Source organism: Manacus candei, unplaced genomic scaffold, assembly GCF_025592945.1.
Source record: "Manacus candei isolate 608988 ecotype Guabito, Panama unplaced genomic scaffold, ASM2559294v1 h1tg000017l, whole genome shotgun sequence".
Classification (NCBI taxonomy): domain Eukaryota; kingdom Metazoa; phylum Chordata; class Aves; order Passeriformes; family Pipridae; genus Manacus; species Manacus candei.
This window is the reverse complement of record NW_026138065.1, coordinates 19,203,679-19,228,490: the sequence shown is the minus strand read 5'-3', so window position 1 is coordinate 19,228,490 and position 24,812 is coordinate 19,203,679. Positions and strand designations below refer to the sequence as shown.

Below are 24,812 nucleotides of genomic sequence, written 5' to 3'. Positions count from 1 at the left end.
AACACAGATTTTGTTAGGATAATGTCTTTCATGGAAGAAGGAGTAACTCTTGCATTTCTATTTCAACATTAGTATTTCTCTACTTTTTCTTGTATTCCATAATTCCTCTGCATTAAGGAAATAGTGTAATAGCTTTTGACTTAAAAGTGACCTACAGAAGGAAATGGTGCATATGTGCGTTTGTGTCCATGCTACATACAGACAAATCACACTCATATTGATAATATCTTCTGGGATTCTGTTCAGACTAGAAATCCAGAGACAGATAAACTGATTATTTTATGGAGATATTCATAACTAGCAAAATTTATTGCACACTTGTCATAGTAGTGTGCTCTTCTTTTCCCTGGGCCATCCAAATCCCCTGTTTATCCTGAGGAGGAACAAAGTTCTGTTCTTGCTTTGCTGACTTCACTTATATTTGAAGATTTATGTTCCCATTCAACAGTGTTATCTTATACAGGAGTAATAAATAATGCCTCTTGAAGAATTTTGGTTTATGTATTCTTCATCCTTTGCTACCACCTGCCAGACTTAATCAAAGCAGCTTCTACTCTGAAATGAACACTTGCCTCATTCTGTAGATACTTACTTTTCTAAATGTTTCCATAATATGTTGATAGAATATAGTAACATGCAATATTTCATTCATTTTTCTTGACAGGAGCTAGAAGTGTGTATCACCAGTTATTCATGAGCAGTCTGCTTATGGATTTGAAGTACAAGAAACTTTTCGCTATCCGCTTTGCAAGAGTAAGTATCTTTCTTAAAAAGAGCCATTAAATGCCTAAACTGTCCAGTGAAGAGAGTTTAGTTAGCATACAGTATTTCAAATGAACTGTTACCCGATTTTTTTCCCTTTTTTGGAAGTGAGAAGTTGAAATGAAATGCTGACAACTTTATTTTAGGTCTTCAAAATATTAGTTATAATGGCATCTCATCTCCTGAGAAGGAAGTGAACTTTCAGACTTCCCAATACTAAAGCGGTTTAGATGTTTTTTTTCTTCACCATCAACTGTGCAGGCTATCACTTCTTAAGAGCTAATCGCTTCCTAGTGTTGAGGTGTAAGCTGTTACAGTACTGCTCAGAAACAGTGCTTACATTTAGTTATGCTGATTAGTATTTCTGCAGTAACTAGTATTTGAAATGCTTGAAATCAGCACTGCAAAATTCTACTCACTCTCCTGCAGACAAATAATTTTTTTGAGCAGAAAATAAAATGCTAGCCTTTATTGTGAAAATGAGAGTGAGTAGATCTCACATGTGAGCAGATTAAGTTGTCATATTCTTTGTACAGAATATCCATATAATAATCCTTAAGAGCTACTCTTCCCTTTATCATGGCATTAGAGTTTCCCAGAGCAGACATTTAAATTAAAAAATCAGGTCAGTGTGGATTAGAGGTGAATCTCCCCTTGTTGTTTAGAATTACCGGCAGTTGCAGAGAGATTATATGGAGGATGATCACGAACGGGCAGTATCGGTGGCTGCTCTGTCTGTCCAACTCTTCACTGTACCTACTCTGGTGAGTAGTGCCTGTCTTTCTTTTAAAAACTGATAGTTGGCACTCCTTGCCTTTTTTTGCCTCCTTCTTAATAGAACTATGAGCGATTGCAGAGTGATTTTATGAAAGATGACCACGACAGAGAGTTCTCAATTGCTGACCTCTCGATACAGATATTCACAGTGCCTTCTCTTGTAAGTACTAAAAGACCAAAAAAGGAAATCTTTTTTTGTTAAAAACCACTCAAGGTTCATAAATCAAGGCTTCAGATCTCTTTAATGTTACTGTGGAAATGCAGAGCAGTCAGACTGTTTACATACATTGCTGTGGGTTTAGAAGTTAAAGCATTCAGCATTGCAAAGTTTGAGTCTAGCTTCCCAGAGTGAGCTGGATGTTTTTGGTTTTTCTTTTTATGTTTTACTTTTTTTAGAAAGGTACTTTCATGTTTATTTAGAAACACACACACATAACATTTAAATTGCTCATCATACTGAGCCACAGTTACTGTTTGTAGAATTCTGTATTGTGGTTTGCATATCATAGTTTCAGAGCACCATTCTGGTGCAGTTTTATAAATGATCCACTTTATATTTTCCAATCTACACAAGAACAAGCAAGAATTGTCTCATGATATTCCCTGCTTCCTTTGGTAATTTGAGACTCAGACAATGCCGCCTTTTAGGTTTCCAGGTAATTTTTGTTGCAGTGCTTCAAGCACTGTGACTTCTCCCAGCTCTGCTGGTCTTTCACCAGCTTAGGCTTGTTTGGGAAGCTTTTTTTTTCCTTACTCCAGTCTCCAAATAAGTCTGTCTTTGCTTGTATTATGAATTAGACAAATTAAACTGTGGAGCTGTACTGGAAATAAAAGCCTGATTTTCATACCCAGAATTGTTTAAAAAATCAATGCTTCTGAATCCTCCCAAATTTAATCAGCTTAATTGAACTCTAAAATTCAATAGTAGCATGGCAGTCACAATGCTGAGAAAAGTTGTTCTTCAGTCTCCTAGTGGCAGATGTTATTCCTGGAAATTCAATAGGACCTCAGGATTTTGTTCCCATGGTTCAGGACAATAATATGTTGCCTCTTTTAATGTTGGTGCTTTCAGTAAGAGTTATTCAGACTTAGACTTAACAAACTAGTATTATTCAGATGGTTATTGGTGGTATTTTTTCCTTTGGCAGATGGGGTGGTACAGTATGTGAATAAATACATATTTTTTAAAAAAGTAGTTTCAAACATTTCCTGAAGCGGAATGATTGCAATGTCCCTTTTACAAGAGTTCTATTTTAAAAGCATGCGAAAAAAGTAAAGCAAATGGTTTTTTACTCTTTTGCAGAATGACAGAATAGACTGATGAAATGAAAGTAGTTATGATAAGTTCCTATCATATGAATTAAGTATTATTTTTATATGTTTAGAGCCATTCATTCTTAAGTAAGTTGAAGAATGTAAACCACCCCACTGCCCTCCAGTAACATGTTTAAAATGGTATTAGTACTTTAACTGAGGTTTTTTGGCTTGAGGGTGGATGGGCAGCTGTGTTGGTGATGACTTTTTTGGGGGAAATGTTAATCACTAGATTTTTTGTTCCCCCTGCAGTAGCATTTTAGAAACTATTTCCAAGTATTGTTAGCAAGTGTAGAACCCAGAAACTCTAGCCAAGAACCGCAGTGTCATTGGGGTAGAACAAAGTGGCCAGTCTTCTACAAGCTACCAGCCAGATCCAAGAATTGCCACCCCATTTAACCTGGAGAACCAACAGAATGGGCGAGTTCTGGAAGTGTTCACAAGTAGGAGCAGGCAGTGCCTACTTAGTGCCCCCTCCTTTGTTGTGGAGTTGGGTTAGTTTAGGCTGGGTGTGGAAGACAATCATCATCAGACTTTGCCCGTTGATTTGTTTCATACAACACATGGAAGTATGCAGTAGCCCTTGAGGGGAATTACAAGTAATTTCACGTAGTTTCCATGTGGAAATTGCACTGTACAGTTCCTTAGCAATTCAGAAGATGCTCTGTTCACCACAGCTCTTGACAGTTTGTAAACAGAAAACAAAAGAGCTCTCCCTCCCCTAAAGGGCTCATACTTAAATTATATGAGAGGAGACAACACATACTTAAAGGGAGGTACAAGTTAATTATAAGACACATAATAACATGTGTCATAATTATATGGGTTAACAGGAGCCTTTCCATAGACAAACTTCTGTACAGAAGGGATCTGAAAAAAGATCTGGATTCTGATAATTTTTGGCTAGCTTACTTTTTCTTTTCCTTCTGTGATTCTCTGAAAAGATTGCCTTTAAATGTTCTGGTTTTATTATATAACTATTTATATATTTATTATAACTATTTATAACTATTTTTTATACAACTATTTTGAATAAAAAATAATATATTTTATAAACTTCATGGTGCAGTGTGAAAATCTTGTTAGCTGTGTCTGTTAATTACAGCAAATTTCAATGTACTTTGACATAGGCTCGAATGCTAATAACAGAAGAAAATCTCATGACCACTATCATCAAAACTTTCATGGACCACTTAAGGCACCGTGACATCCAAGGCAGGTTTCAGTTTGAACGTTACACTGCTCTGCAGGCTTTCAAATTCAGACGTGTTCAGAGCCTTATTTTGGATCTCAAGTAAGTATATTGACTATGTGCTGATTTGTTAAATGGAGCTTAAAAAAAAAAATCTAAAATTAATACTTGCATCTTACTCATCTATCCAGGTATGTGTTGATAAGTAAGCCAACTGAGTGGTCAGATGACTTGAGACGCAAGTTCCTGGAGGGTTTTGATGCCTTCTTAGAATTACTCAAATGTATGCAGGTATGTAAATCTGTGAATTACAAAATTTTGCAAGATTAAAGCAGGAAGTTAGCTATCATGATGTAAAAATGGAAGAAATTTAATATACTTCTCATTTTATAACTTCAGTATAGTATAACTTTTGGGGTCATCATGTTTTCCTGAAACATAACATCTACCTCACTTTTTAAAATTTAGTTTGTGGTAGAGGGCAGTAAAGTGGAAGCGCAGTTCAAAAAGAAGTGTAATTTGGGGCATATTTTGCAGTTGTAGAGGCAGACAAGGCTTTTAATTGTGTGAGCAAAATCTGGTCCATCTTAAGTGTCAGCAGAGTTGCTCCTTATGTATTGAGGAATATATTGTTCAAGACACACAAACAGACCTCTTCACTTTGTTTTTTTTCCACAGCCTTTTCATGTACTTATCTTAGGAGGAGCATTTTAAAAACAGTGCAGCTTTTACAAGGGCAAATTGACTGTATGATCAGTAAGGTGTAAGTCAGAATCACTCCCATTTTTCAGTACTTCAGTAGCATACCTTTCTCAGTACTTAGCTTTCATTAGTTGGTTTTTGATAGTCAATTGAAAATTTTGTAATCCTCAGATAATGCTGGGTTTTTTTCTTCTTAAGCTAAGAGCTGATTATGTATTATAGTACCCAGTATTTAATTAGTACATAATTGCATGTAATAGCACAACCCTAGAAAGTGTATTCAGAAACCAAAATGTGTATGTAAGATATTGTATGTATGCAAACATTGTTGGACTACTCATAATACTGAAATCTCTACATTTGTTAATAATAAACACAGCTCATATCCAAAACCTTTCTTGATACAGTGTTCTACTCTCCCAAATCCCATTTAATATTCTTGTTATTACTTTGTTGTGTTTTATTCCCTTTCAGATGGTGTCAAGTTTCTTTTTACCTGTTGCAGCAACAATATGCTTATAAGGATAGCTAACCACTGTCTCACACTCATGCTAATTTTGTCAACATATTTCAGTGATACATTGTTGAGATGCAGAATTCTTTTTGTTTTAGGGTATGGATCCAATAACTCGTCAAGTAGGACAACACATTGAAATGGAACCAGAGTGGGAAGCAGCCTTTACATTGCAGATGAAATTAACCCTTGTTATTTCAATGATGCAGGACTGGTGTGCATTAGATGTGAGTTCCTTCTGAATTGTTTTTCTGTGTGAAGGGAGATAAAACCTAAATATTAATACACATAACAATTGAACTAAACACATAAATTTACCATAAGCCAAGAACATCTCTGAGTGAGTGCAAACCTTTTCTGTATTTAAGCACATCTTTTATTGCTTGTACTGACCAATTCATGAGAATGTGGTTAAGCCTTTTACAAAATATTTCAGAGAGTTTTGTCACACATCTGATAGTTGTGATCATCACAGCACTGTCAGGTTATAATTTTCAGAGAAGGAGGAATAAATGAGGAGACCCTGGATCTACCACATACTGTGGATTATAGATGATATTTCTACTCCATAAGTGTTTCGAATTTTAGGAGTACAGAACTTGAGCATTGTAAAATATGGCTGTGGAGTAAGTGATCGTAGAATATTTGAACATTCAGGCTGGCTTTAATCTCTTACTGTTATTTAATGTTCAGGTTTTATTAGCCTAGCATTATCATTGCTCAGAAAGTTACCAGAACCCGAACCCAAACAACATGCTAGTGGGTATTTTTCTAATCAGACATACCAGTATGAGTTTTACAGTCTGTGCCCCCCTTAATTTGGCTCTTTTGTTGGATTGCTTATCTTAATTTTGCAGGACTGTTGTTATGGGGAAAAACCACCAACCCTTCAGTTTTTTTTATGTTGACTCTATTATTTTTTGCAGCTCTGTTTTTTTCATAATCTCTGTAAGCTCCAATCTTTCTTTTAGGAAAAAGTGTTGATTGAAGCTTACAAGAAATGCCTGACTGTGTTGATGCAGTGTCATAGTGGATTTACTGATGGAGAACAGCCTATTGTTCTCAGTATGTGTGGACATTCAGTTGAGACCATCAGATACTGCGTTTCTCAGGAAAAAGTTAGCATTCATCTCCCAGTTTCTCGTTTACTTGCAGGTATGAACTGGTTTAAAAATATTTCAGGAGATAAAAAACATTGTATAAATGTGATTTGTATTTGTGTGTACATGAAGAACCACACAACTGTTGCTTAAGGCCTGAATAGGCTTCATTTTGGCCGTCTTCTAGCTGTTTGGTAGCATCTAGGCCAAATGTTCCCAAGCACTGGAGGCCTTGTTATTGTTTCAGGCCTGGTGGAGATTGTCTTATGCCTTTGGATTTGTATTGTAGGCTGCTACTGCTGCTTTAGCCACTTGAGCAATGGAAAAGAACTGCAGCAGAATATGCACTGTGGTTGAATGTTTTGGAATACATTTAGCTGTTAGAGTAAATAGACTAATCAATATTCTGTTAGAGAATAGATTTATCAAGCAGATGTGTCACCAGAAACTTAAACTGTGCCTTTCTCTTTATATTGTGCCTATCTTGTTCAACAGTTGTGTTGAAAAACACGTTATGAATTTTAGTTTACAGAATCAGAAAGTCATATGATAAAACAAAGTTCACAAGTAATGAAGTGAAATAGGTAATTCTTAGGTAAAATGCTGTGCAGCTCAGGATCAAATAACTTTGAATATTTGAATCTTTGAGCCAAGTCCTTGTAACTTTAAAACAAAGCAAAGCAGAAAACCCTCATATATTTTGTAGGAACCACATTCTAGTTCCTGAGGTATTTTATGAGGTATTTTATCTAAGAATTGATAAATAGGATGCAGTATCTGTTGTTGATTGTCCTGATAGACCCAGGACTCTTGGCTGAGAGGGTATGACAGAATCAAAAGAAAGGCAAAAATCTTACTTGTACTGCAAGTTTTACACAGTTACAGTGGGAAAACTTTAATTATCTCAAAATGTATGCTTTTAACATGTTTCTTCATGAAATAGCTGTGTGGCTCCATGGTGATAAATCTGCAGATTTGTAGGTGTGTCCAGAAAATGGTCTGAGTAAATTAGATGACCTTTTTTGTCCTGTTTGAATTATATAAAATATTGTCTGTAATATTCTATATGTTTTTTTTCTCATGTATTTATGTAGGTTTGCATGTTTTGCTGAGTAAAACTGAGGTGGCGTATAAGTTTCCAGAGCTGCTACCCCTGGTATGTAATTAAATGTAGCATATTCATTAAATATAATTAATACTTAATGTGAAATTGGTCATGTAAATGTAGGATATTATTAAATAAAACAAAGGATCTTTTTACCATAAATGCGACTCAGATTCTATTTAGCAGATGAAATTGTCTCTTAAAAGATTAGTATCTAGATATTCTTTTTGTAGTAGAAACTGTTTTTAGGAACTTGAGGCAGGATCTGATTCCTTCTCCTTGACCTGGGTTCTAATTTTCTTCCCCAGGTGTTTCTTGCTTCCCTCATGTTCTTACTGATATACTGTTTCCTTAGGGGATGTTTAAAAAAGTAGGATAAAACAGGGTAAAACCTAACTGGGAGAAGAATTTCAGTGTCTTTTGAAAGAAGTAGTACTTAACCTTTGAATGAAAGTCAGTGTTGACGTTTTAAAATATGAAACCTGCTGTCTTTAGGAATAAACTAAAGCCCTTGTGTAGTATTTTTGTGGAGCAAAGGGAATGTAAGGGTAACATTTGACTGGATAGATTGGGAATAGGCTCATCAAATTTTCCTGTTGGATTTGCTTCTCTTTTGTATTACTGAAATATTTTAATTATCACAAATACCATCCTCCTTCATTTCAGTCCCATTTTCTTTTATTTTCTCTGTAAATATCAAAATATTGCATTTTCTTAATGCAGAGTGAGCTTAGCCCGCCTATGTTAATAGAACATCCTCTACGATGCCTAGTCCTATGTGCCCAAGTGCACGCAGGAATGTGGAGAAGGAATGGGTTCTCTCTTGTTAATCAGGTGAGTACCTAGTACCTGCAGAATCACTGTTTTCTGGTAAGTCCCCCAGGATAATTTCAGACCTCAAAACCTTCCCTTTCTGTATGGATTCCAAATGTTACTTGTGTAAATCTTGCGGCAGTGCGAAGTAGGGGTTTATATCAGCACGCACATCATTTGAGTATTTATGCTTTTAATCTGGTCTTTGATTTTCTTTAGTCAGAAGTTGCTTTTTTGTTTCAGGGCTGCTACAGGGCTCGGTGACCTTAGTGCTCTGCATGTAAAGAAGTTTTAGTATAATGCAGTTAATGACTCCTAGCCTTTTTATGGTATGCTGTCCAAAAGCAGTATAAAGTACAGAATTCGATCTGTGCATCTTCGGTAGTGCATTCATCATCTCCACATAAAAATGTCTCAGATATAAAAATATGCAGCATTAAGATATTATGGCTATTTATATTTAAAAAGTAATTGAAATCCTAAGACCCCACAGAAGCATTAGAACCAGTGTAGAACTGAGTGTTTCTTGGCTTCTAGCTCTCATACTTATTTTATACTTCTGGAGACTAGCTTCTTTCATCTCCAAACTTATGTTCTCTGTGTTTGTATGAAATAGATGTTTCAAGCATAACAGCTATAAAATGGGTACTGTGGTGTCAGTACCACCCACCAGGGTGATCGTCTAAAGTGATTTTCTTAGCGAGACTTACATTACAACAGGAATAGGATTTAATGCTGGGAGGTGTTAACTTGATCTATTTGCAAGAAAATTCTTTCAGTACCACTAGCCCTCATATTCATTAGATAATTCAGTCTCCTAGTACACGTGCACTGCAATTAAGCTGTTCAAACATACTGTATTCTGACACTTCTTGACTCTTAAAGGATCTTCTTAAGGTGCTGTCCTTTATTGTCATTATTAAAACAAAAAGAGCTCTAGTTATGTAAAATTATAGCAGTGCCCGTATTGCTGAAGACACACATCAGATCTGGAATTTCAGTGTAGCTTTTGGTGGTAAAATAAGTCTGTGTGTTGATTTCCCCTCACTGTCAGTACCTTGAAGTTAAGAACATGGTCTAGTTTAGATAATAAGGTTCCCAGAGTCAGCAAGTCCTTCCTCCTTCCTATGGGTATGAGAGCTCATGTTCAACCAGCTTCTTTTGCATATTTTACCAGACAATAGGAATGGGCATGTCTTTGTGTGGATTATTAGGGTGGGGAAGAACGGGAAGGCATGCCTAGTTGTCTTCCATGTAATTCTGGTGAGAAATGGTGTGTCTGTAGAGGAAAGATTGGCACGGTGAAGATTGCTCCCAGTCCTAGGTAGAAACTTGTCAGCCCTATTTATTTTTCCTTAATTATGGTAGAACTAAACTTTCCCACATTTCAGTGCCATGCAGTGTTTGCAGTGTTGCTGCTTCTTGGCACAGTAGTGTTGAGTTCATTCCCAGGATGGTTTGGGTTAAGTCTAGTTCCATCACAGTATTAATGTTTTGCTGACACTAGCAATTCCTGAAAGATTGTATCTCAAATAATCGAAGAGCAATTCATGAAATGAAGAAACATTTCTCAAACTGCAAAGGCTTTCTCTCCTGTGAATTTCAAACAATTAATTGCTAAACAAATAGATATATTAATTCATAAGCCAAGGAGGTAAAAAATATTTTTCCTTCTAAGTTTATGCAGTCCAGACATTAGATCAATACAATGCAACCAGCAACTATTTTGTGCTATATAAAAAAACTTTTTGCATACAGATACAATTGTATCATTTTTTTAAGTCACAGGTTCATTTTTTGTTTACTAACACTGTCTAGCAAAATTAATTTTTTCAGAATTAAAATCATTTTAGATTAGATATGATCTTTGTTAATGATTGTAGTGTTTGGTTTTGTTTTTCAGATTTATTACTATCATAATGTGAAGTGCAGAAGGGAGATGTTTGACAAGGACATAGTAATGCTTCAGGTAATCACATATACCAGTTTGCATTTTTATCAAGCATTTTCAGGACGTGTGTGTGTTTGTTATTAGCTTCATCAGAACTTTTCAATGACAAGGAAAAAAGTCAATTTTCTGTGAAAAGACTTCAATTTTCTTATTGTAGCTTTATCATTATGGGATAATTTGTAAAGGAAATAACGATTGTTGTAATCCTTGTTTTTTAACTATGCTTTGGAAAGTGCAGAATTTTCTATGTAACACATATATCATGCTACTTCTTCAAGAATGTAATATTTTAACTAATGGGTTGTGCTGTAGTAGCAATTGTGTGAGTCTGCATGTCTTCAGTCATGCACTCAGGGTATGTGTTGGCTCTTCTCCCTCTCTTCAAAGTTGGTGTCTAAAATACTGGGCAGAAAGTGAAACCCCTTTGATTTATTTTTCATCCTTCAGAAGAGATTTTGCAAATCTGCCAGTCTGTTTAGCTCTGACACAGATTCAATACTTCTACGCTGAGAGCAATGTAAGCTGACATTTGCAGCTCGGGGTGCACGGTTCACTTGGACAGCAAAATATTTTCTCAGGAAGTTCCTCAAATCTTACCTAGAGTTAGCAATACCCAGTAGAATACAAATGCCCCAAGTTACTTCTGCTTTCAGACATATTTCACTGAGGCTTGATCTGCCACTAATTTTTAATGATCATCTGCAGCTGCCCATTTGGATAGATATCCTTTAACTGTGTTGGAAATTATTCTGTCTTAAAGATGGTCCCATTAGCAATAGTGAACTAACAGCAAATTTTTATAATTGACTTAGATATCTTGTTTAATAAACAGAAAAAACTTAAGCCAGTAGTTTTCAGAAACGGAAGTCAGTGTTTGTGCTGCATTAAAACATTAATATTTTTCTTTCCAAGAAGGTTTGGGAAGTTTTCCTATAAAATCTTCAGCCATTCTTTTGAGGATTGGAATTTGTTTTTGAAATCTTCAGTGCTATATACTAGGTGATATTATGCCTTAAGTTGAGCCAGCAGGAACGAGATTGGAGAGAAAAGCAAACAAGTCTTTCACTGAATTTTATTTAGACTGTTTCAGATAGAAGGAATAACCCTGAGTATTTTATGTGATGCCTTTAAAAGGGCATCGGGAATTACTGATAAAGCATAGGATTCAGCTTGTCAAATGTGCTGACACTGCTCATTTTGGAGTCCTAAGAGTGTAAATTTAAGTCATTAAGTCTTCATGCCCAAGGTTGAGAAAGGAATGAATTTCATAAAGAATATGCTGTGGACATCATATAGAAATATACAAACATGCTATAATAACATGAAATCTATTTTCTTTTTATAATCTTCTTTTCTTTTAATAGACAGGTGTGTCTATGATGGATCCAAATCACTTCTTGATGATAATGCTGAGTCGCTTTGAACTTTATCAGATATTTAGTACTCCAGACTATGGGAAAAGATTTAGCTCAGAAAATACTAACAAGGTATTTTATGTATTACTGTTATAGAAAACCTACACTTTTTTTCAAAGTATATCAGATGCTGTTGTGCTGAGACTGAGCAATTTCTTGATAAAAAAGCAAAACCTATCCTATTTTAATTTCATTTGGCTAGTTTGAAATATACGTAAATATTTTTACCTGTCAAACTGGTAAATGTCAGAAAGCGTTGCATAATTTTTGCACTTACAATTGCAGTTCAGCATAGCTTAATTTGGGAGTGCTAAGGGTGAAAACAAGCAATGTTTTGAATCACTGAAAAAGTATTTTCAGTATATGGAATAATTCATTTAATTGAAAATTGTAAATTCGTTTTTTGATTGTTTCAGGATGTTGTTCAACAAAATAATACTCTTATAGAAGAGATGCTATACCTCATTATAATGATTGTTGGTAAGTTCAGAATGTATTTAATTAATTTTTTTAATTTAGTCCCTTTAATGGTCTGGAATGAACATTCATCGTTTCCATCTCAAGTTCAGTTCTGTGGTGGACTTCATGGAGTTCTGATTTCTTTCCTAGGAGAAAAGCCTCAAAACTAGCTTAGATTAATGTAATGAATTTTTGAACCCTGGTGTATGAACACTAGATTCTACAGAAGCTGGCCTATTTTCCATCCTTTAACTTGCAGAAAAAGAGAAAAGAATGTTTAAAATCCTGAAAAAAATGAAGTATTTTATTTCTACAGGTGAAAGATTCAGTCCGGGAATAGGACAGGTAAATGCGACAGATGAAATCAAACGAGAGATCATCCATCAGCTGAGCATCAGGCCAATGGCTCACAGTGAATTGGTGAAAGCATTACCTGAAGATGTAAGTAACTTGGCCTGGAGGAGGGAAGCAACTTTACTTTTTAAGGCTGATTGCTGAAAATTTTCCTTACGCAAGTTCATTTCACTTAATGTGGAATGGATGGAATGGGAGCAGCATGATTGTGCTCAGAGCAAGGTTAGCATGAGTACAGAGTAATAATTCTCACGGAGAGGGTAGGAAAGAGATAAGGAAGGAATAACATATGAAAGAGGCAGGAACCTGAGAGCTTCTTCAGCTCCGTTCTCTTTTTAATGCTGTTCCTTATCTGGCCATCTGGCCGGCTGTCTCTGCAGGCTGCTTGTAAACCCTGAATTAGATGTATGGAAGTGGGTTGTTAGAACTATCCAAAAATATAAGCTGTTATATTTTAATGCCTAACAATAAGTGAAAAGACATGGAATCAGACACAGCATTACGACTTGTGTAACATAAATGGTTCATTTGCATGAACAGAAGCACTTGTGTGAATTCTATTAGGAGTGCTTCTGTAGGATAGCAAAGCTTCCTTTTTAATATTTTTGAAGCAATCTTTTAAACATGATTTCTGAAGACAGTCAGAATTCAATAGTTTATTTAACTGTACAGATAGATTCTGAAATACTTTTCTTTATTCTAAATATCTTAAAGAATTTGCAAAGTTAAATTTTAAAATTATTTAAAAATAATTTAAGGTTGGATGAAAGAGTAAACTGGGATTTAATTTAGAGTTCCAAACTGTATTGTCAGTCTTTTTTCCTTTGCATGTTAACTGCTGTGAATATGCATTGCATGAAGGGGATGGGAATAGTAAAAGGCAATTTGTGTATGAAGTAGTGTTACATATTTGAGCTGTCTCCTGCTGCCTTTTGTGGTTGTTTTATCATTTTTCAGTAACTTGTTTTTTTAGCTTGCCTATATTTATTTCAGTTTAAAGGCCTAGAAACGAGAAATACTGACTGTGTATTCCAAAGATAAGCTCAGTATGCTAGCTTCAGGTTTTATTTATTTATTTATTTATTTTACATCCAAGTTCATTATGACAGGGAAAAACAATAAAAATTAAGCACTTAGAATGGCATGACTTGTTAAAAATGTAAATGCAGAGATGGTATTCCTGAATGTATTTTCGTGTTATGTGCTTTAGTGTTCTCTTGGGTACCAGTAAAATGACTTTGCACTACATTCATTTTGCATGCTTACTGTAGTATTGTATGATATTTGAACGTGTTTAATCCAAGAACTACAGTAACACACTGTCTTGCCTTTTCACTCAATTGTAGGAGAACAGAGAGACAGGAATGGAAAGTGTGATTGAAGAAGTGGCATGTTTCAAGTATGTTTCCCTCTATTCTAATATTTCAGCTTTAGAAATGGAATGGCTAAATTAGTGAAAATGAGAGAATAAAAGAAAGAGGGCTGGGTTGAGGCAGTTTCTCATGGCTTTACTCACATGCAGAATTCTTAATCCTGTTACTTACTTGTTTTCTAGAATGCCTATTGAGCAGTGGTTTTTAGCTGTTCTACTTAACTGTTTATTCTCAGATGTTAATAACCAATGGACATAAGGTGTTTGGTTTGGTTTTTGGTAGGAAACCTGGATTAACAGGCAGAGGGCTGTATGAGTTAAAACCAGAATGTACCAAGAACTTCAATCTGTATTTCTATCACTTTTCAAGGGCAGAGCAATCAAAGGTAACTAGTAATTTAATTTTCTGGGGTTTATTTTGTGTCTTTTTTTGTTTGCCTTTTTCCAAAGCTTAGTTCTGGGAAGAAGTGTTATCAGCTATATATTTGAGAACGTTAACAAAATTGCCCAAGATTTTGCTGTGCTGCTGGATCCTGTGCCCTATTCAGAGCTATTGAAATCAGTGGGCCTTCAGGAGTTTGTCTGTGGCTTCTCTTACATCTTATGTTACTGAAAGTATTTAAAGCAACCTGTTTTTCCCTTAGATTTATGGAAATTGCCGCTTTAGCTCAGAGTTGTCTTACAGTCTTATGCTAGAAAAAGAGTCCAGGCTGGCTCAGGATGAAAGATTAATTTTGAAGCTGCGTGGCCTACTTTACAAGTAGAACATAAATTGAAAAGACATGAAAGCTTTCATGTTTATTTAAGGCTGGGAAAAAAGGGAAAAAAACAGTAACAATGGAGTAAAGCATGAATGCTTTTTTTATTAGTTTTATATTTGTACGGGTTTTGAGTAATGCTGGCATTGTTCTTCTATTTCAGGCAGAGGAAGCACAAAGAAAGCTGAAAAGACAGAACAGAGAAGATACAGGTATTTTTTTTAAGAGAAGATGGTAGAAGAAGGAATCACATATTGAGCTGTGTATTACCCTGAAACTTAAGACTAACAGCCTGTTCCTGGGCTAGAGTAGAAATTGGTTGAAAATGTAGCAATTTCCCTTATGTCTCCCTGGCTGTAGACAGGGATCTCATCTGTCATGGAACTCGCCTTCTGGAGAGTTTATTCCTTTGGCTTTTCTGTTACATGCAAGCCACATGGAATGTTGTAGCCTGTTATCAGTAATACTGTTTATCAAGCAATTGAGTTCTGCCTTAGGATCATAGAATGGTTTGGGTTGGAAGGAACCTTAAAGATCATGTAGTTCCTACCCCCCTGCCTTGGGTTAAGCTGTTCAGTCAGACATTTTATATGGGTGTTGCAAATCTTGGAGAAATGTCAAACGCACAAATTTCTCTTTCAGCACTTCCACCACCAGCTCTTCCTCCTTTCTGCCCACTTTTTGCCAGTCTGGTTAATATTCTGCAGTCTGATGTGATGCTGTGCATTATGGGAACTATACTGCAGTGGGCAGTAGAACATAATGGCTATGCCTGGTCAGAGTCCATGCTGCAAAGGGTATGGGTTTTTTGTTTAAAATAATGCTTATGCTAATGAGGGAATATTTATTTTAGCACTTTAACATGGTTTTATGGATAAAAGTTGTTTACTTGGTATCTGAAATATACAGAATACTCCGAATGAGAAACAGAGGGTGTTTGCTGACATACAGAACTAGGGAAACTCTTCTGGCTCCAATGCAATTTATTTTTAAAAGTTAATAGAAGGCCCAGGTAAATTTCTAATGTGATGCACACAAGAGGAGAGAATTCTGCTTGAATCAGTTGAAATAGTGTTCATTGTGGTAGAGAACCAGTTAATCTGAGTTATTGCATATTAAGTAGACATTGATTTTTTTTTCTTGATGTTCATTTGCTTATTTCAGTTTAAGCTAAATCACTTTAAAAAAAATCATAGAAGTGCACAAAAGAGTTTTCTAACTTGACAATGTATCAACTTTGGGAAACTTGACTTATTTTTCTCAAGTCAACTGCTCTTGTCTTGGAAGATCATGCAAAGGTTGATATGAGACATCTGCAAGAGGAAATGGCCCATATCCAATGAGACCTTGTTAAATAGATGTGATAGACTGAGGAAAAATTGACTGTGTAATTAAATTTTAAAAACTTCAAGACTCTCATCAGGTTTTACCAGTTTTTCTGTAGATGCTTAGACTGTTGCATTCCAGTTCTGTTACAAATTTTCAGGTGATTATCCTTTCCTTATGTGGATTTCATTGAGTCCAGGCATTCAGTAATGCTTTATGTCTGGAGCATCCTGCCAATTTGCATAGGGTTGCAAAATGGCTGATTCAGCATGACAGAGTTCACCACCAAGATTGAAGTATTTCAGCTTTAAAATACCATTTGGACTATTAGAGTGCTAAATTGGTATTTCCCCCCTAAAGAACGGAATTTCCCTTAATTTAAGTGCAAGGGGATTGCAGCTTTTCACTGACATAAAAATTAGCATTATTTTAAAATGTGTTTCTAGAGAGAATTCTGTTTAAAATGTTTAAGTTTTTGTCAGTAAATTTTGTATGTTAAAAGGATATAAAGTGTGCATCGTGCTTCTGTCCATAGACTTGAGATAATAACAAGCCATTGCCAGGGAGAAAGCTAAGGAAGCACTGACTTCTCCCTCACTAGTCAGGACAGCAAACAGAAAGATACAAGTAGTACAATGTGGGTTTTATGTGGTAAAGTTCCAAACAAACACTATTGCTCCTGTGTAGCTTTGGAATTCTGTATATAGAAATAACTGCAAATATATTCTTATTATATAATTGTATGACTTCCCTGCCTCTTAATTAATTACCCAAACTGTATAACTAGATTATATGAATTATTTAAGGAAAGAACTAAAATTCATAATTTTTACCTAGGTTTTGCATTTAATTGGAATGGCTTTGCAAGAAGAAAAACAGCATCTGGAGAATCTCAGTGAGGAGAACGTTGTAACATTTACCTTCACTCAGAAAATATCAAGTATGCTTTTCTTTTCAAATTTCTAGCAAATCTGAAATAACCGAAAATACCAGGATCTTGTATTTTATTCTTCTTAAACGGCATTTACCAGAAGAGTATATTTATTTATCCATCAAAATTTTACCAAGTTAACTATAGATCCATGCTTTACATATGTGTAGATTCTATGGTGGTAGCAATTCTATGATGGTAGAAATCCGGAAGTTGAATAATTCCCACTAAACCTAATTCTGAATGTCTTTAAGCAGCATCTCAGCAAAGATTGCTGTACAGGATTAGATGCAATTGCAGAAACAATAGTTGCATTCTTAAAGATTCTTTTAATCTTGACTCTCCTTTGTATCTTCTGACTAGAGCCTCTAGTTTTGCTAACATGAAAGTTGCTAAGACTCTTCCATTTAAAATAATGGTAAATAAAATATTGGAAATTCTACATAGCAGCTCCCAAGATGAAAACAGCAAGGGAGCACATACAGTGCATTTCTCTTGTAAGAAAATATAGTCCGTAAGCAAGATTTTCAGGATTTAGGGTTTCCTCTAACTTTTCAGGATTTAGAGGTTATTCATGAAAATGTTTGCAATGGGGGGAATTAAAAGTTATATTTTGCCTGTTTGCTGAAGGAATTCTTCAGCTACTGAACACGTGTTGGTGATTTTTGTTTGTAATGTCAATGAATGAATAATTTGTTGAGTAATGGTATAATCAGTTGTCATTGTAATATTTGTCTCAGAACCAGGAGAGGCACCTAGTAATTCCCCTAGCATACTAGCTATGCTAGAAACACTGCAAAATGCACCTCATCTGGAAGTGCACAAGGACATGATCAGATGGATATTGAAGGTAAATGTATTCTATATTACCCCTGAAATTATGGGAATAAGATTTTTGCAACTTTCCTAATTATATTGTGATGATTTCCTTATTTCCCGTGTTGATTTGTTGTAGCTACATTTTTCCTCCTCTGGAATCCAACATTGCATGTTATCTGGACAGCACTGTATTATACACAGTTATATTCTCATGTCACAAACAAATTAAATGTTGTATTCTTTCTTACAGACTTTTAATACTATTAAAAAGCTAAGAGAAAGCTCTTCTTCGAGTCCCGTGGCCGAAACGGAAGGAAATATTATGGAGGAGGTAAAAGCAAGCTGTAACAGTTAGCTGATCTAGAACGTGTCTGGGTTCTGACTAGCAAAGAACTGTATTTCTAATTGTAGCTCTTAATCAAAGATGGGAAACATCAATGATTTCTGAAATTCTGTCTCACAGCTCAAACCCATTTGTTTGAAAGGCCTGTTGGTAGAGTTCCCGGCCTGTTTTTGTTTGTTTTATATATTGTAGTCTCCAAATCTTCTGCAAGTTTACCCCTTAGAATTGTTTGTATTACTCATCACAGCATGAAATGTTTCTACTCTTCCCATAATCTCAAACTCCATGGAAAGTTGCTAAAAGAAATAGTATCTGTGTACTTTTACCATGCAAGTTATTCTAGATAAGCTCTGCCCATTTGTTTAGCTCAACATGACACTCTAGATACCACGCAGAGACCTTAGTTAGGAATACAGGTAGTGTGGAGGGAGAGTAATACTGGAGACGAGACCTGTCACTTTCTTACCTTCTTGTCTTATGAATGACTAAAGGGAAGAGAAATACAAAATACAGTTAAATGTTGAGGGGAGGAGGTTACCCTTCTGGATCTGCAGTTCTGCCTGGCACTGAACATGAGCTAAAGAAAAGAGGGCACAAAATAACTCTTTGGTAGACTTTTCTCGTGTCTTTTTATGAGATTTTCATTGTTTGGAGGTTAGTACAAGTTGCACATAGCAGTAGCTAAAATTTGGAGGTTAGTCCATTACACCAAGCAGTAACTAAAATAACTTACCTGTTGCAACAAGATTTTAAAAATGGCTGAATGAACAATACAATTTCAGAGTTCACGTGATAAAGACAAAGCTGAAAGGAAGCGGAAAGCTGAGATTGCCAGATTGCGCAGGGAAAAGATCATGGCTCAGATGTCCGAGATGCAGCGGCACTTCATCAATGAAAACAAAGAACTCTTCCAGCAAACTTTGGATGAGCTAGATACATCAACCTCCGGAGTACATGAAAATAGGTAAAGGAATCTCATTTAAATGTTTTCCCCCATTGACTTTAACATCAAATTGTCCCACTGTTACTGCTATAAAAAGCTCTTTTTTTTTTTTTGTCTGGGTGGAAAACTATTCATAAGTTTTTGAGACAAAAACACAGTAGTAAATAGAATGCTTTCCTCCCCTTCTCTGTCAAGATGGTAGGATAAATATTGATTCCTCCCTTGTTGCATCCTCATAGTGCTCAACATAAACAGGCAAATAATTCTTTGTACAAAATCATCCAGCAAATGATTAATGATACTGAAGAGACTATGCTATTAAACATAGTAAATTGGAAATAGCTGATTATATGTTGGTTGAAGATCTGGAAGAAAATCTGCTTGTATCTGGAAATATGAACTGAAGTATGCTAATGATTTGTGGGGAAGTAGAATGTGTTTTCAAAATTTGTGTCAGAATTAAGGGATGGGGATGACGGAGGGCTGCACATTTAATTTCTGTGTTACACTGGAGTGTGTTATACTATTGGGAGGGTATGAATTTTTTCTAGAAAGTATGTGCTATTTCTGGGAACATGGGAATTGTTTTATAAATGCCAAAACTGTTTTTTGTCAGCATTTATCATAAATCTAGAAAACTCATTCATCACACTTAAATCATGATCTGAATTGGAATGTTTTTCAAATAATTTGCTTACTAATATTCTTTCAATATTGTAGCCCTGTAATTTCAGATGCAAAACTCACAGCCTTGGGACCAGAGCAAACTAGAGTAGCTGAACCCAGGCAGGTTGTTATGTGTATATTGTGTCAGGAGGAGCAAGAAGTTAAAGTGGACAGCAGGGCTATGGTCTTGGCAGCATTTATCCAGCGATCAACTGTGTTGTCTAAAAATAGAAACAAAATTACTCCAGACCCTGGTAAGTACTGTTCATAATTGTCTTTAATGTTAAAGAATGTTGGAGTCAGTGTGACAACCTCACGTGTTCCTTTGAGACAGTGACATAGCCTTCTTATGTTAACTGTGTGTTTGTGGAAGGCTTCTTTGTAATCAGTAGCAAAACTCCCCATCTTTTTAGTGAGGTAGAAATGTGTGTTCTAAACAATGTAAATCACTGCAAAGCATGATCTAAATGTTCTACCATTCATTTGTGACAAATTATTTATAACTGTTAAAAAAACCCTTAAAATCAGAAGTGTTTGTTCTTAAGCGATGCCTGTAACATTAGAGAGAGAGGAGGTGTTGATGTAATGCTGTAAAAGCACAAGATGTATGTTTTCTTCCTCTCAGTTATAATCCTCTGAAATGCCACTTAGCAATAATAAAGAAATCTTGGATTTAGGTACTTTGTAAAACAGATCACAGTGAGCAATAGAGTTGTTAGAAAGGCTTCTCTGGATTATGTATGTGTAAACACATAGAAAAATCTCTGCCCTGAATTGTTTTGCACTCTCACTCTGAAAATTAATGTTCTTGAACTCATTGTGTGGTGGTACCGAACCACCAAAACTGCAGGTAAATCTTGGGGGTTTTACCAAGGCCTCCAAAAGCTTGGTTTGAATTCTTAAGTACAGCACGCACACACACTCAAAACAAAATTTACATGATACTTGTAAATGATCTAAACAGCTTTAAGTTGTTGTGGATTAGTAATGTTTTCTATGCTTCATCAAATGAGTTACAATTCTGTGATAAAGTTAAATAATAATGTGATTGTGGTAACATCAATTTGCAGTTAAGTCGTTTGATAAATGTTTATTTCAAAGTTGTTTTGTTTTGTTTTGTTTTAAATACAGAAAAGTATGACCCATTATTCATGCACCCAGATCTGTCATGTGGAACACACACGGGTAGCTGTGGGCATATTATGCACGCTCATTGTTGGCAAAGGTAAAAGGCTATATTTAAGTTTTTAGTCCAAATAGCATGTTTGTTGTGTTATCAGTTTGCCTAATGGCACTCATTTTAATGGCAAAATTACTACCATGTAGTAAACGTAAAAAGTAATTTCATAAAGTGATTAAAACAGCTTTCTGTTGGAAAAAAGAAGTAGAAATCAAATGCTGTAAATATGTTCAAAATAATTTTCATTTGCTGTCTGTCATCTCGGTAAAGAAGAATCTAAAGCCATACATGGCAGCTTTCATTCCATTTGCTTGTTTATCTCAATGCATGATTCCCTGTGGTGCACATGTATCTGAACACTGAAGCTCAGATTTTTGGGGTTTTTTTGCAGTTCACTGATAGACATGTTTTTGCTGCTTCTTTTGCTCTCTACTGGAGTTTTAAATGACAGTGCATCTCTTGCAGTCTTAATTCCTCCAACATGTTTAATTTGAAGTAGGAACATCTGCAACCTAGTTCAAGTTCATCTTCAACATAAACTCAGTTTTGTCCTTTGTTCCTAGTTTTTTAATAAAGCCTTTTCTGGTTATTTTTATTCTTTGATTTTTGGAGGTGTATAAACATGCTTCGTGCTGTGTGGGGCCAGTGCCATGTGACAAATGCAAACCGTTCAAGCCTCTGACTTGGATGAGGCTCTTGCTTTGGTCCTTGGCATGGCTTCTGAAGTGCCTAATTTCAAATTCTGCCTTGTGTGTGAAGAGTGTTAGGAGCTCCCAGAGATTCTGTGGCTATAACCACACACTGATTTCATTTGTCGTGTTTGATATCACTGCTCACAGTCCTGTGTGGGTTCCATTATCTCCTGGAAATGTCCTTAGAGGCCTGTACAGATCATTTGGGGGTCATTGTTTGGCATGGTTTAAACCACATCATAGGCTTCTGGAATAGGAGTTACATTTAGCAAAGCAGTGAATTCAGTTTCTTTTCCACAGAGGATTCAGCCACCAGTTTTTTCAGTTGCTCCTCTGTTTTGGTTGTGGCCTATAATGGAATATGCCCACAGAAAATGCTCATGGTCCCTAAACATTTTATGTAAAAATGAGGCTTTTTTTTTTCTTTTAATCCTTTAACCTTCTATCTACCTTTTCCTCTGGAAATTGCTAAAGTCTTAAACATGATTTTAACAGCCCAGGGAACTTCAGCACTTTGTGGGATTTTGGCACCCAAAAACTGGGGATAGCTGGAGATAGTAATACTTTATCAGTCAGAGGGAAGAGCTTTTTCCTTCAGATAATTCTCTTACCTATATCTGGGAAAAGGCAAAACTGTGTCTTCCCGAGAATTCTTGAATTTTTATGTTAATGTTTTAATAATTTGCCACTAATGTCTTGCTGTTTTCTAAAGGTATTTTGATGCAGTCCAAGCGAAAGAGCAACGAAGACAACAAAGATTGCGAGTACACACAAGTTACGATGTAGAAAATGGTGAATTCCTTTGCCCACTTTGTGAATGCTTAAGCAATACTGTTATTCCTCTGCTTCCTCCACCGAGAGTTTTGTTCAACAGGTCTGTTTGCTTTATGAATGTCCTTAATAAATGTAAAAAACAAGCTCCCAAACAAGCTACCCCCCAGAAAACCCTCCTGAGTGTTTATTATCCTCTGTTTTGATAAACTCAAATGGATTGCCTGCCTGCTTATTTTGGTTTATGGATTTTACTTTGTTATTGTGTATTACGGAACTTAGAGCATGAAAGGACAGGAAAGCATAGGACCTGCAGAAAAAGAACTGAATGTAGAAAAATACCTGGGCAGCAGGGAAAAGAGCCTGTTGAGAAACAGAAGAGCATAGAATGCCTCTAAATTCTGTACTATACTAATTCTGTATATAAATTGTTTTTAATTGTTTGTTGGGATTTTTTTTGACAGGTTAGACTTTTCAGGCCAACCAAACCTAACTCAGTGGATCAAAAGAGTATCCCAGCAAATAAAAGCACTGCATTTGCTTCGAAATGAAGACTCTGCAAGTAAGTCGGAAGAAATCTGTATATTTATATGTGAAAATGTTATAATATTCATGGAAAAGAAGCGACCATATCCGTTCTACCAGAATGGAGTTAAGAGATGATGGCATAAGTGGCAAGAACAGCTTGGAATTTCAGTTTCTGATGTTGTGCTTCCTCACCTTTCTATAATGTAAAAATCATGTATAGGTGAATAATCAGTGATTTACTACTTTTTGTTTATACAGGTCATTCTGGTCATTCAGAAAAAATGGATCAGCTACAATTACCTGAAGGATTTAGACCAGATTTCAAACTGAAGTATGTATTTACATCTTAATAAATTATTAAAAATTCATCATGAAATGATAATATGAAAATAGAATGTAACTTCTGTGCTCGGTCTCAATAATTAAGGCAAATATATGAATTTTGTTTTAGTTAGAAAAATTAATTATGTTATTATGATGGTATTGAAGTTCAACCCACAAGTCCAAAGTAATGCAGTAGAATTTGAAGAAGTAAATGTGGTAAGTGGTTATGCAGAGAACATGCTGCACTTTTTTTTCTAGCATGAAGGAAGACTATGAAATGGAGAGTATGCTAATATGTAATTTCAGCTGTTATGGTGTGCTTGTATTTGGTTCTACCCTTTCTTGACTTGAAGAGAAAGTAATAAAACTCATTATATGGTACAGACAATTGTCTGCCAGGTGCACACAAAGATGTGAGGCATCTGTCCCTGCTGACAACAGATTTAGCTATCAGTCACACATATTTCTTGTAATTTAGCCTTAACTATATAATTTTTGAAGACTAAATATACTTAACACTAAAAAATGAGATTGGTTCCAATCAAATAATCAAAATAATAATTAGGAATATATCTGTCACAAAAAAAGAGGTTACTGAATACCAGATCCAAGGAAGGATATTGGAGTTGTCACTTAAATTTTAAAAATCCAGTAGGGGATGAATACTTATTATTAAAGTACTATGCTGCCAGTGGAGACAATAATGAATTAGTAATATTGTTTTCTTTGTTTCAGGAATCCTTATTCTGAGAGCATAAAAGAGATGCTGACAACTTTTGGCACGGCAACATACAAAGTAGGCTTGAAGGTTCATCCAAATGAAGAAGATCCCCGTGTACCTATAATGTGCTGGGGAAGCTGTGCTTACACGATACAGACTATAGGTACTGATGTATTTATTCATTTTACTCCTTTCTATGTGATTTTCAGAATTTAGTTAAACTCACAAGATGGAATTTTTTTTTTTTTTACAGAACGAATTTTAGCTGATGAAGATAAACCATTATTTGGCCATTTACCTTGTCGACAGGTAAGGATCAAATAGCAATTCCTCTTTGAATTGGAAAAAAAGAGGGAATTGTGCTTCACTAGTGAAATTTTAAGTTACAGTTATTTGATAGTTTTAGTTGTTGGATCCTACTGTTGAGTCAATCTGTATCTGATTTCTTAATCTATTTAAAAATCAAATCTAGAAAAACTGTTACTTTTTTTCCTATAAACACATAATTTAGTAAGGTTGTGGTTTCTCATGGTAACAGTCAAAATAATAATACTGAAAGGAACTTGTGTGTATTTGCATAAAATAAGTATCTGTCATACACTTACACAGTCCAACTGCTCCCATAAACTACAGTTGAGAAGCCTGAAAAAAATGCAGTAAGTCAAAAGGCCTTTCTTTTCATGTTGAGGAACTTGGTTGACTGTGTCTCTTATTTTTTTGTTTTTAAAGGATGACTGCCTTACGTCGCTAACAAGATTTGCAGCAGCTCACTGGACAGTTTCATCTCTTTCAGCAGTACAGGGTCACTTTTGTACTCTATTAGCATGTAAGTTCACCACCTTATGCTGGTTTTTTTGCAAAGATACAGTCACAGAAAAATGCTTTCAGAATGACTGTTAGTATTGATTAGAAAATTATTTTATGTACTGGTTTTAAGGAACAGACCAAGAGCTGGTATTTCCACCTATACATGTCATACC

General features: G+C 35.5%; 1 protein-coding gene across 2 annotated transcripts in view; it reads left to right on the top strand.

Annotated features, from left to right (window-relative positions):
- UBR2 (ubiquitin protein ligase E3 component n-recognin 2) overlaps positions 1–24,812 on the top strand; it is a 57,661-nt gene that overhangs the window by 21,564 nt on the left and 11,285 nt on the right. Inside the window, exons 10-37 of one of the 2 annotated variants that reach the window (XM_051783100.1) lie at positions 665–753; positions 1,601–1,699; positions 3,984–4,147; positions 4,237–4,336; positions 5,360–5,488; positions 6,233–6,416; positions 7,456–7,517; positions 8,190–8,300; positions 10,183–10,248; positions 11,595–11,717; positions 12,062–12,125; positions 12,421–12,545; positions 13,805–13,857; positions 14,114–14,216; positions 14,752–14,800; positions 15,231–15,385; positions 16,752–16,854; positions 17,586–17,695; positions 17,915–17,995; positions 18,790–18,971; positions 19,671–19,870; positions 20,748–20,841; positions 22,201–22,362; positions 22,724–22,821; positions 23,046–23,118; positions 23,847–23,995; positions 24,086–24,141; positions 24,562–24,658. In XM_051783100.1, coding sequence (XP_051639060.1) covers positions 665–753; positions 1,601–1,699; positions 3,984–4,147; positions 4,237–4,336; positions 5,360–5,488; positions 6,233–6,416; positions 7,456–7,517; positions 8,190–8,300; positions 10,183–10,248; positions 11,595–11,717; positions 12,062–12,125; positions 12,421–12,545; positions 13,805–13,857; positions 14,114–14,216; positions 14,752–14,800; positions 15,231–15,385; positions 16,752–16,854; positions 17,586–17,695; positions 17,915–17,995; positions 18,790–18,971; positions 19,671–19,870; positions 20,748–20,841; positions 22,201–22,362; positions 22,724–22,821; positions 23,046–23,118; positions 23,847–23,995; positions 24,086–24,141; positions 24,562–24,658 — 3,081 coding nt within the window. Of the gene's footprint in view, positions 1–664; positions 754–1,427; positions 1,527–1,600; positions 1,700–3,983; positions 4,148–4,236; positions 4,337–5,359; positions 5,489–6,232; positions 6,417–7,455; positions 7,518–8,189; positions 8,301–10,182; positions 10,249–11,594; positions 11,718–12,061; positions 12,126–12,420; positions 12,546–13,804; positions 13,858–14,113; positions 14,217–14,751; positions 14,801–15,230; positions 15,386–16,751; positions 16,855–17,585; positions 17,696–17,914; positions 17,996–18,789; positions 18,972–19,670; positions 19,871–20,747; positions 20,842–22,200; positions 22,363–22,723; positions 22,822–23,045; positions 23,119–23,846; positions 23,996–24,085; positions 24,142–24,561; positions 24,659–24,812 lie in introns of both variants that reach the window. The other variant, XM_051783101.1, reaches the window with a different exon arrangement.